Raw genomic sequence first — 12213 nt, forward strand, 5'->3', positions numbered from 1 at the left:
AGAATCAGCCAATATTAGCCAGTGAACTGTGCTGTTAGTCACTAGCATGAGGTTAGGTAAAAGTGCATAAAGTGTAATACCTTCATTCAGCAATAAAGCCAAAACACCAAGAAAGTTTCTTTCCACTGTTATTTCTCACTTAAAAAAAATTGTCTAATTTGTGACCAGACTATATATGAATAGAAAAAAAAACCTCTGAAAATAAATTATAAGAAGCAGAAATACACTTAGTGAATGAGAAAGATTTCATCCATTACTTTTCATCTAGATGGTTTATGAGGGAAAAATGAGACTTGATCTCATTCTCAATTAACTTCTTGATTACAAGTGAAGCTCATTTTAAACAGAACTGACACTTGGGATCATTCATGTTCTTACTATGGTAATTGTAAAGTATGAAAAAAATCAGCATACTCTTTAAAAAAATCCAAGCTATAATTGAAGACTTTGAAACTTTCCTGTTCCACTGCCTTGCCTTCAGGGCAGAGTATTTTTTGCTTTGGTCTGGTTTTTTGGGGGTGTTTTTTGTTTGTTTTGTTGTTTGTTTTTTTTAAGCCAAAATCCACAAACCCATCAGGACATGACTTCTGACCCCAGCATCAGTGACAGAGCTGCATGCTGAGCAAGGCTGAGGAGCTGGCCCAACTATGAAAATGTTGTTTGAGCATTATTTGTAATTTTGCCTTAAAAAGAGCAAGATAACAGAATATTGCCAAATAAATACTGCAAGATAACAGAATATTGTCATTGCACTCATAGCCTGGTGTGGGAATGCTGTGTTTCCACAGTGGGTTTGTGTCCTGTTAATGATGCCTCTCTGGGGGATGGTATGTGACAATGACCAGTCTTTCCTGGAAGGAGCAGATCACATCCCTCCAGGGAATCCCTGCTGCTGCTGGCTGGGTTTTCTGGGGAACTGAGAGGTCACTATGGCTGCTGCATCCTTGGAGCTTCCTGTCTGGGCAGAAAATTTATTCCATAGAAACACAGAATGGTTGGGGTTGGAAGGGACCTTAAAGATCACATAGTTCCAAACTTTCCATGTTGTGGGCATGGATACCTTCCAGTAAATCGGGAAAAGCAAAACCAAAATCTTAACACATTGAAATAGCAAATAGCTTCCCCCCCACCTTTTTTTTTTAATTTAAATGGGAATAGAGTTTTTCTGATGTAATTGGATTTTCTCAACACAGAAATTTGGACAACAACCACTTTGCATCACCCTAACAGGCCAGACAAGAATGTAGGGATCTGCCATGAAAAAGCTGTGTTCCACTGAAATTCTCAGTTAGGTAACTACAGTTTCAAAAATACTCTAAGAATTTTATAATTGTTCAAAAACTACAGGTGGGAATAAAAGAAAAAAAGCTACAGACAATGAAAGTATGCTGTTCAGCAAGCAACCTCACAAGTGACTTCCATCTCAGTGCAAAAATTAACAGCAAAATCAGTAAAAAGTAATACAGGGAATAAATACATAACTAGAAAAATAAATATTTCTTTCTAAATCTGAACGAATAAAAAGTGTGGTTATAGTCTGAAGAGTACAAAACACAGATAACCTTATTCATTGTATAGCTTCTTATTATATTAAAAAAAAACAAAATAAAAAAAACCCAACAAACTCCGAGGTTCCAGAGAAGACTAAGGGTGGGCTGAGAGAATCAGCTGATTGCCCTTTGCCTGTCCCAGCATCCATGCACCACCACATTCTTGCACACTGGTATGATGCAATGGTCCAACAGCCAGAAAGCAAAGCTCTTGGGATGTGACACCCTAAACTGAATTTACCAGGTGAGCAACATGGGGGAAAAAAAAACCCCAAAGCAAACTAAAATTCTTGGTTTTTAGTCTTTGGAGCTACTGTGTTTCCAGGGAGCTGGTGTGGAAGCTCCTTTCCAGCTACTTTTCTGACTATAACCACACTTCCAAGCGCTACAGGGATGTGCTCATACTCTACAAGAAAGAGGCAGATTTGGGAGGCAGCAAAGACAGAGGTTCCTCATGCTAACAACATCTCAAAAGCAGCTTTCAACAAGAAGAACTAAAACATACCAGGCAGCATTCAGAGAAGGATTTTTTAGGAGGCCGTGCAGGAGGGGGTGGTCCCTGATCCCACTCCCAGAAGGCCATTGAGTTCTGACGAAGCAAAAGCTCCTCCGAGGGCTAAGAGGAGGCAGATGCCCCAATGGCAGAACAGAAAGAAGAGACAAAGCAAAAGAAGCATGCATATGATCCACAGCCAAAAAAAAAAGAAGAAAGTAAATACATGACAAAGTACTGAGAAGGCTCTGCTGCCATATACACGCACAAGGCACTGCTTAAAATATACTTGCAAAGCCATGTTAGCAAAAATAGCAACAAACAGGTACAAGTGCTGTTTTGCTGTGTTTCCATGAAACAACATTCAAAACTATGGTTGAAGAGTCCTCTCATCCACTCAGGTTCTTTTGGAGAGCAAACTCCAACAGACTACCATTACTGAGTGAATTTTACCACAAAACAGCATGAGTGTTATATTTTTGCTAGTGACATACAATAGAAGCATATGGACATCAATGGAAAAATGTGGCAGAAAAATATTTAATGGAAGGATGAAGAACTGAAAAGATGGAAAAGAAACACATGTATGTGACTGACATTTACGAGATGCATGGGAGTTTCCAAGCTTTAGGCATAAAAAGGCCCCAAAGTCTTAACCTTTCAAATATGTAAAAGGTTAGAAATCTACATAAAAGAAGGGAAAAAAAGTTCCTTTAAAAAAAAAAAAGAGAAGAATCCTGCCTCATTCACTTCTACATGGCTGACATTTACTCAAGGACTTGACTTTTCCAGAGACTTCCACCCTGGCCAGAGTTTGGCAGCTGCACTGCCAGGCTCTGCTGTCTGTGTGCAGTAACACAGCCAGGGTCTAAATCAGCAAATCATTTCCCTGGTGACAATGGGGCTGTCTTGTCCCAAAATAATAAAAGCACTTTATTTATGTTGTGTGCTTTGAAGTTGTACGGCATCAGTGACAAGCGGAGCGGCATCCGAATGGCTACAGAGACCCAACCAAACCACAGAGCAGCCACAAAGCTGCCCCAAGGAATGGGAACATTGTTGTCCAAGCCTCCAGCTCCTGGATCCCAGCTGGTGCTGCCCCCAGAGGAGGCCACCCACCTCCCTCATGTCGTTGTCCAGGGCGATGTGCTCCGAGTGCTGCCGCAGGCGGTCCTTCCTCCGCTGCGTGCTGGCGCTGCGGCTGGCCCAGCGGCTGCAAAACACAGGGGAGACACGAGTGAGAAGGAAAGCAGGGGGGAAAGGCTGCATCAGGAGCTGAAGGACATCCGATGGGTCTGCAGCAAAAGAAGGGAAAGCCCAACCTTGGACGTTGCAGTAAACACGCGTGTGAGCTGGTGCCTGGGCTCCCCATGGGAAACCACCCTAGAGGTGACAGACCAGCACTCACCCAAGGGACAAAAATCCCAATGGAAACGTGGCCAGCTGCCTGCCAGGGTCTCCAGTGAGAGCTCCTGGTACCTGAAATGCAGGTCATGCCACAGCATTGATGCCATCCCTAAGCAAGTCACTGTGCTTAGTTACCCAACACCACGGCTGCATTTAATGGGGTTTGACAAGAACAGCCCCTTTAGCAAAAAACAAAACACAATGATTTATTTTGAGTAGCAATTTCTATGATTTTGCTTTTCTTTGAGAAGTGCTACTTCTCCTTTCTCCACTTTCTGTGGTATTTCCAGGAATTATTTGAGACAAACATCTCTTTGCAATTTTAACAACTGCTGCTGGATGCACCCATGTCTAAAGGTTATAAACAATGCTGATGTTCCTGGGATTAGTCATGTTGCTATTTTCACCTTAGCTTTTTTTTGCATTTAGTTCCTAAGTACCACAGAAAGCCTTGGGTTTTTTCCACCTGTTCATGTACACCCAGTTGAATTTTTCCTCTCTCTACACACATGGCATTGGTGAGGACAGCAGTCTCCAGGTCCCAAACCCACATATTTCTGTGTGCACTCCAAACAAAAGTAGATACAAATAAAATCTGGGATCTAACTGTTTGGGCAAGGAGTTTCAGCAGATGAATGCCTGGGGAGGAAACTCTTGCACAGAGCTGGACTTGCGTTCTGACAAGTTGGGCAAAACACTGGGGATGAGTAGGGAGGGGAATCTGACCCAAGAGTAGTGCAGGGATGTGGCCCCCGGTGACCAAAACAAGGCCTCTGTTTCCAGAGAGGACTTTGCAAACGTGTACATAAACATCTTCATCAGTTCCTTCAAGAGAGTCAGCCAAAGACTGAATTTTGGCTCACCACACAGATACAAAGGGAAAAAAAGCCACAGGAACTGTTGTTTGAAAAGTCAAACTGAAGTCGCACTGTACCTCACAAATAACATCAAGAAAACAAGTACAAAGGAAGAAATCTGGGTCTGCATGTAATTATGGCTCATCACCTCAGTATCCCACATGACAACACATTTATTTTTAAAGCATATTTTTTTGTGGCCTCAAGTCTCTGCTAACAAAATGAAACAGGTGTCTGCACAGTAAATGCTGGTACCTTTTCAGAGGAACACATCACTGACATAAGTGTCTTTGTACCTCCACAGACATTTTATAAATGTACAGCCCAAGTTTAATAAGTCACCATTTTTTTTTTCAGTAGCAACAGCCAAAGCCTTGTTAGATGACAAAGAGGGGTAAAATAAACCCTTACTTTTTAATAGACAGAAATGTCACAGAAAAACTCTGTTGAACAGAGGATATTAATGTGACTTTAGCCACTTGGCTCTGGAGACCTTCCATTTATTGCAACCCAGGACCATGTTTATGTTTCACACAACAGAATGCCAATAACACACTGGAAATTTAAGTTATAGATCAAATATTACCCCATATCATAGTTTATCTGCTCCAATTTATATGGTTATTTTCTGAATTTCAGACAGAGCTTGGATCCATCTCCACCTGCATTTCTGCATTTACTGGAAGATGAAAGAATTGCTGTAAGTGTCCTTTGAGGGAAAATATCTCACCAAAGGTGAAAGCAGAATGAAAGCCACAAAACAATTACAAAATAACATGCCACTATTAAAGCATTTTCAGTTCATTCCAGAGCTGTACTTCACCTGGGAGACAGCACAGACCATTTTCCAGGTTATTAACCAGAACTATTTGAACATTTTAATCATACAAAAGTGAAGATTGTTGGATGTTTATGAAAAAAAACCCAAAACTGCTGCTCATTAGCTGGAGCAATTACACACAGTGAGCTGCATGTCCCCTCTTTTCCACACTCCAAGTTGAGGAAGAGGAGCTGTTGAGTCACTGGGTGAGGTCTGTACATTCAGATGCTGCTCTGAATCTCTCTGGGAGGTTTTGTGAAGATCTAACAGCAGATAAACAGGATTAAGCTAAATCTTTTAAAGCCTTTTCTTTACTGGGTCACATAGAATTTTTTTTTCCCCCAAAACAATGCTTCAGTATTGCAAGAACCATTCCCTCTCCTCAGCAGTGACTGCATTTCAAATTGCTCTTCCCCTCCCTGCAACCACTTGAAGTGATTTTAAGGGGGATTAAAGGCCCAGTGGTCTCCATGCTGAAATCCTGTGTGGGTACCTCTGCTGGCCCTGTCATCAGCTGCTGCTCTATTCACACCTCAGCCCAGGTGCTGCCAAAGCACAAAGCAAAGCTGCTCTCCCTCCATGTCCCTTAGACTTGGGCTTTTCAGATAACCCCTGCTGCCTATGTCCCTCTTTCTCCTTGTCCTGAGGAGATGAAGCCCCCCTGCTGCTCAGCCTGGATGCTGCCCAAGGACTCCCTGACCCAAAAAAAATGCCTTCTCCTTTTAAGTTTTTTGCTGGCAGGGCCATGAGCATGGACAACTGACATATTTCATTTATTCCTCACAGTGGAGGCATTGCTACAAGCACTAGCTCTCTGGGGATGGAGCAGACACAGCTCGGGTGCTGCAGGGAGCACAGGGACAAGCTGCCTCCATGGAGAAATGAGGAAAGGCTCATTTCAGTGTGTCTGTCTGTATCTAACTCCCATATCCACAGATTAATGCCTCACCTCCAGGGACTGTGGAAAAGCAGGATATTTCAGAGCAGGGCCAGGGAACACTGTGCTCTGTTCAACATATGGAGATGAAGTAAGGCACCTCCAACTAAGACCTTTGTGATATAAAAGCAGTCAAGTCAGCATCATTTAGTATCAAATTAGACCCAACAAGCATAGGAATAGGTTTGCAGAGGTTGAGGGAATGTAATGGTGATATTTGAAACATCCCATGCTAAGTCTCATCTTTTACATTTCTATAATAAAGGAGGTAAGGCAGTCAGCGGCAAAGTTGCACTGTCAGAAACCATCTAGCAAGACAGCACCTCACACCAGGGACTGGCCATGCTGCACTGTGACCATGTGTACAGATCTTTCTTCCCATACCTTCTCCCTTGCCCCCCTTTTTAAAGTTCCCTTGAGAAATGAAGAAATTATGTCTTCCCAAATCAGACATGGGTGTAGCAGGCAAGATTTATACTGCAAAACATGAACATGCTGCTAGAGAACTTCTTCCTCAGATGGATATAACCAATATTACCATCACCATGAAAATCACTATTGTAATTTACAATCCATTTACAGTGATCACAGAGAGAAGGAAAGAGAGAAATGCATTTGTCTATAAGACAGAACCTAAACCTCCTCCTATACACCATCTCATGAGGCAGGCTGCTATTTAGGTCTGCAAATCATGACAATACCCATTCTACCTATACAGGTCCATCAAAGGAGTTATCTGAGTTTCAGATTCACAAATTGGCACACAGCTGTAGTACAGCCCCAGCAAATCCCCCTAAAACATGCACACTTCAAACACACACAGCCTGCACATCCAACTCCTTGTAGGGCTCACATGTGTGGGACTGTACACAGAGATTCCAAGCCAAACACACGTCAAACACAGCAAGAAAAGGAACATGGAAACTGAGCTCCACCTGATCATGGATGGGGATCCACAGTGTGAATCTGCTCCACAAACTCTGCTCCATGGTAAGGAGAATGAAGGCTTAGATGGAGACTTTTTCAATTCTGCCATAGGGTGAAGTAGGAAAGCTCTGAAACTGCTCATTGGATGGACAAAAATTAGTAAAATGCCTTAAAGAGAGTGGCCTTGCACTGGCAGGCTCTTTCAGCAGTTCATATGAAAAGAAGTGATTTTAAAGGGTGGCACACACAGTTGTCATCCTCTGTAAGGAAGAGCTGTAGTGAATTGGCAGCATCACCTGCCCTGAGGAACCACTGTCCTATGAGGTATTTAATTTGCAAGCCCTTTGAGACAGGAGTACTATTCAGAGGAGAGCAAATGGAATAGTGGATGCAAGGATGTCATTGCCCATTTTTCCCTGTCAGCTTTAATTCTGCACAGCTATGTTAAAATGACATATTAACTCAAAGAAGTTAATTGCACTTTTCCTGCCTTGCACCAGTTGAGCAGAGGATCAGTAGCTCAGGAGGAACCCATGAGATTCCAAGTCACCACAATGTCTATTTCCTATCTCAGAAACCATCTTTAAGCACAGATTGTCATTCACACTTTATTCCTGAAAATGAATGTATTGGAGTACAAGTGGTCCATATTTTCATTGCACCCATCAGTGGTTTGCTACGTTAGGTTACCTGAAGTATAGTAACTGCTTGTTTGAGATTTTCTTATATAAAAGATGAACTTTTACTACTCACAAAATTTAAATAAGCTCAGTGCTGACTCATTTTGTGCCCACCTAGATGTGCTGCAGAGATACCACTCTATATTACTTGCAGTTGTTTGGCTTGATTAAAAAAGAAGATATCTTCATTTAACACAGCCTTGAAACGGTACCCAACAGACAGGGGGGGCAGTAAAAGGCCATATAATATGAAGCACTCATTAAAAGAAAAAGACCATTTGGCATACAAAAAATAATTTAGTTAAAACCAGAACAAATTTTGTCATCACACAGAGACACATCAACTTCTTTGTGTTACATATACATCATACTTTCTTTTAAAATCATTACCTGATGTTAAATGCCAGCAACAAGCAAAAAAAGAATCTGCCCTAGGCAGATAAACCCTGGAAAGTTCCCACCTTGAAGGAGAGGGCTGAAGATGAAGGCCACAGGACAGTGCCCACCAAGTCATGCCATAAAACCGAGCACAAAAATGAATTCCAATTCCATACACTCCTACTGCATAGGTTTTGTAAATAAATACTGACACAGTGGTGTCAGTATTTATTTACAGATCAGCAAAACACAGCTCAGGAACAAATGGAAGTGGCCAGGGCAGGAAAGAGGAAACAAGCTGGTCAGGAAAGTAAGCAAGGAGGAAAGCAGGGCTCCAATAAAGAAGTGGGAGGGGAAGCAGGCCTAAACAGATAGGAAGGCAAAAAAAGGGTAATTAAAGCCATTTTGTAGATGTGTAACAAAGCAAACCCTTCATTTGAAAACCAAAAGAAGCAAGGAAAAAAATGCATTCAGTTGTTCTTTGGAGGCATTCAATACAAATTGCCAGAATGCAAATATATTCCCATGCTTGGGAATCACTGTTTTCCTCTGCAATATTTAATCTCATTTATCAAGCTTCTTAGTACAAATTAAGTTACAAGGTAATCAATTAGATTGAAAACACAGCTTGTTTCATTGTTTTAATTTTGCACTGTAAGCATATTCCCCCTAATTTAACAATTAGCTAATCAAAAACCATGAAGTGTTTATGTAGCTTGGCTTTTTGTCATTCAAATTCCACTCCTGCAAATGCCTCAGCCAGTGGAGCTCCAGCTACAATTTTAAAGCCTGGCAGAAAATGCACAGAGGGAAGAAGGGAACACATAGAAACCACAGAGTGGTGCTGGGGTTTGAGAAAGGAAATGAGGGCTCTGGAAACCACAGCTCTTTTCCAGAATAACAGAGAAATAACCCTGAGGGACTGCAGCCTGTTTGCTCCTGGGATGCTTTCTAGGAGAACTTTGCACAAGCCACTGCTTTACACACTTAAAGCAGCGTGGAGGGGATGCTTTTGTACCCAGAGGAAGCTGCAGCTGCTCCCTGTAGATTCAGAAGGTTTTCCCATGATGTGGGAGATGGATCAAAGGCAAACAGCACAGAGGGAGTCCAAGTGGGACACTGCTGCCTGATGGGAAGGAGGACAGAACTGGGTTTGGGTTTAGTCAAAATTGTTTAAATCACATATAGGATCTAGAACTGAAACTAGAAGTGTTTGTTGCTGCATTATATTTGTGATTTAGATATAACATATTACACTTGTAACAGCCCAGTAACTGAGGTATTTTCAGTGCTCCTCCTGTTCACAGGAAGGGAACAGCTAGATAACATTATGAGCTCTGGTTATGTATTTCTTAGTTTATCAGCCCAGAACGGGAAGCAATAAATCCCTGATTGCTGGCCACTGAGGACATCTTTTCATTAAAACAGCTTTGAATTGGTTTATTTGCTGCTGTCCAGCAACAATTGACTGCAACATGGGAATTATTCCCCATTTCCCACAAATACACTTCCATACAAAATTCGGGACAAAATTTGCTATGTAAAACTGAAGCCTGCAAAAATAATTCTCATCTACACAGCAATATTCTTTACATTAATTTTATAATGTAAACACACAATAGCTACACCTGAAGGGTCTGGAAACGTAGCAGAAATGTTCTCTTAGCCCATGCTCATAGGCAAAGCTCCAGTCCTGTAAGTAAAACCTATCCCCAAGAATCATACACTGGGAAATTCAAATTAATGGAAGGCTATACTTCAGCTGATTTTGTGGTCAGAAGAGTCACACTGCTTTTGCAGAACGCAAGGAAAAGCTGTTCTATACACAGGTGTAAAATCAGCAGAATTACATGTCCTAAATGGCAGAGAGAGAGTCTTCTCAGCTGCTCACATGAAAACTAGGCAGAAGAAAGATATAAACAGATGGTCTTGAGATTTTCCAATTACAAGCCTTTTTGGCAACATACAACTGGAGGAATTCCAAACATTTGTCACTTTGACATTGCTTTGTGGTAAGCAATAGGATTTTGGAACTTACAAATTCTGAAACATGCTGTGATCTAAATCAAAATCACCACTCAAGAAGTTAAAGTCAATTTAGAACAGGTACCAATCTAATGGAAGCAAATCTCAAAGAGCATAAGGAAAACTATTTTGAAGTGATGCTTATTCATAGATTCACTATGATTTTGCAATAGACACAGAAGATTTAAGCAATTTTAAGCAGGCTGGGCACACTCTCACTGTTGCTGACACTGTGAAATTGAAACCCACCCATAAGGATAAGAGCCAGACTGCTAAATACAGCATCTCACAAGATGAAGAAATCCTCCATTCCTCAAAGGACCATTCCCCATACAATTCTGTCTCCATTTGCAGGAAGCCTGAAACCAAAGGAACTTTGAAATATGAATTCCTCCTCTGCGGTTGGTTCTGGGGTTTTTAAAATTTCTTTTAAAGAACTCCATTTCTTTAAACATTCAGTGCTTAAGGATCTCATTATCATTTGCAATTCTTATTCTTAGCAGGTTATTCAAAAGGGTTTAGCTAGCACTGGTATGCACAAAAGGTGTTTAAATAGAACTGAGTGGGCACCTCATGCAGAAGCTCAGAGCAGCGTGTGTGCATGCACATGTCTAAAACAAGAGGTAGCTTTAACATTTGGACAACTGTAGCCTTTGAAGCTCTTGGATTTACCTGTGCTCCCACATTTTGACTACCAGAAACTGAAACTGAGGGCTTCAGCTGATAATTTAATGAGTTTGTAATCAGTGATGCACAAGTATTTCACTTTTGAAGAGGGAGAAACCCCTCATTCATAGGTTTTGCAGGAAGAAAGATTAAAAATAAAGGAACTCACAGCACTTACTTTGCATTATAACTGTAAAGTGTATCAGTGCTCCAGGTTCCCATTTTGCATTAGGTAAATGAACCATGTAATGGCATGCTCAATTCCACAGCTATAGGTACCACTACCCTCTTATCAAAGTGGGCCACAGAACCTTTTCAGACTCAAAAAAGAAACCCAGGTACAGAGTCACACACTTTCCACCCTCACCAAGTTATCCTTCCAGGGTATTTCAATGTGGCAACTGAAAGAGAGCTATAAAAATCTCTGGGTTGGGTAAAAACTGCTAAAGAAAAGAAAGGAACAGAGTGGACACTAATTTCATTTCACATCATGGTGTGAAGGTTTCAACATCAAAATTTCTTTCAGAATCTCAATTTTGGCTTGAGTTCCCAAATTACTGTATTTAGTGCAAAACAGTCAAACAATTCATTTGAAACTCAAAAAACCAATTAGAAAACAAAAACTATGTATGAGAAGACAGAGTAGTTACTAAATAGAAAACAGCAGTGAGGAATCTTCCCCAAAACAGCTAACACCTCCTGACATAACCCAAACTATGGTCATATGTTCAAAAGTCACAGCCCATGAAATGGACTGAAAAAAAACCTGAAATGGAAACAGCTGTTAGTTTTCCATTCATCAGACTGGCTATATGCCACCCAAAATTAGGACTTCTGTCCAATGATGTGAAGCATTTGTATGAGAAACCTGTTTTTAAATCCAGAAAATAAAACCTGCGCTTACTTGTTATTGGTGGGTCCTGTTGCCAAGACATCTGACTGCAGCTTTGGGAAAAATCCTTGCTCATACTTCCCTTGGCCAATCTTCATGTCGAGCAGGTGGGGGTGGATGGCCGTGTGGTCAATCTTCATCAGGCGCTGCTCGATGGACTGGGCTGCAGGTGACAGTCACAGGTGAGCAACTGCGTCACACTCAGACCCCTGGAAACCCACTAGAGACTTAAATGGTGACCTTACACACAAATCTGCCACTCACAGAGGTGAGGAGACACTTGTGCTGTAGGGTTTTTAGTTTTGCTTTTAGTTTCTTTACCCAACACAAACAAGCACTGGTGCAAGTTAGCTGTTAAGCAAGCAGGTATTTACAGGAGTCTATGAGATGCATTAGGAGCTGGCAACAGCAATGCAACCTTTCCCTGAAATTCCTTGTTGGATTTTAAGGCTTCTTCAGCAGAACAGAGACCTCCAAGGCCAGCTGCAACCCCTGTGGGACTGGGCACCTTGCTTAGCCCCAGACACGTTCCCTGGGCAGATGCTTGTGGGGGGACACTTGAATTTTGCAAACATCTGGGA

At 41.6% G+C, this 12213-nt stretch overlaps 1 protein-coding gene across 4 annotated transcripts in view; it reads right to left on the reverse strand.

Annotated features, from left to right (window-relative positions):
- Window positions 1-12213, reverse strand: part of DENND5B (DENN domain containing 5B) — a 109337-nt gene that overhangs the window by 20699 nt on the left and 76425 nt on the right. For all 4 annotated transcript variants that reach the window (XM_064737544.1, XM_064737552.1, XM_064737565.1 and 1 more), the window contains 2 exons: window positions 11645-11795; window positions 3163-3256 (listed from right to left, as the gene is read on the reverse strand). In XM_064737544.1, coding sequence (XP_064593614.1) covers window positions 3163-3256; window positions 11645-11795 — 245 coding nt within the window. The remainder of the gene's footprint in view (window positions 1-3162; window positions 3257-11644; window positions 11796-12213) is intronic.

This window comes from Zonotrichia leucophrys, chromosome 1A (genome assembly GCF_028769735.1).
Source record: "Zonotrichia leucophrys gambelii isolate GWCS_2022_RI chromosome 1A, RI_Zleu_2.0, whole genome shotgun sequence".
Taxonomy (NCBI): domain Eukaryota; kingdom Metazoa; phylum Chordata; class Aves; order Passeriformes; family Passerellidae; genus Zonotrichia; species Zonotrichia leucophrys.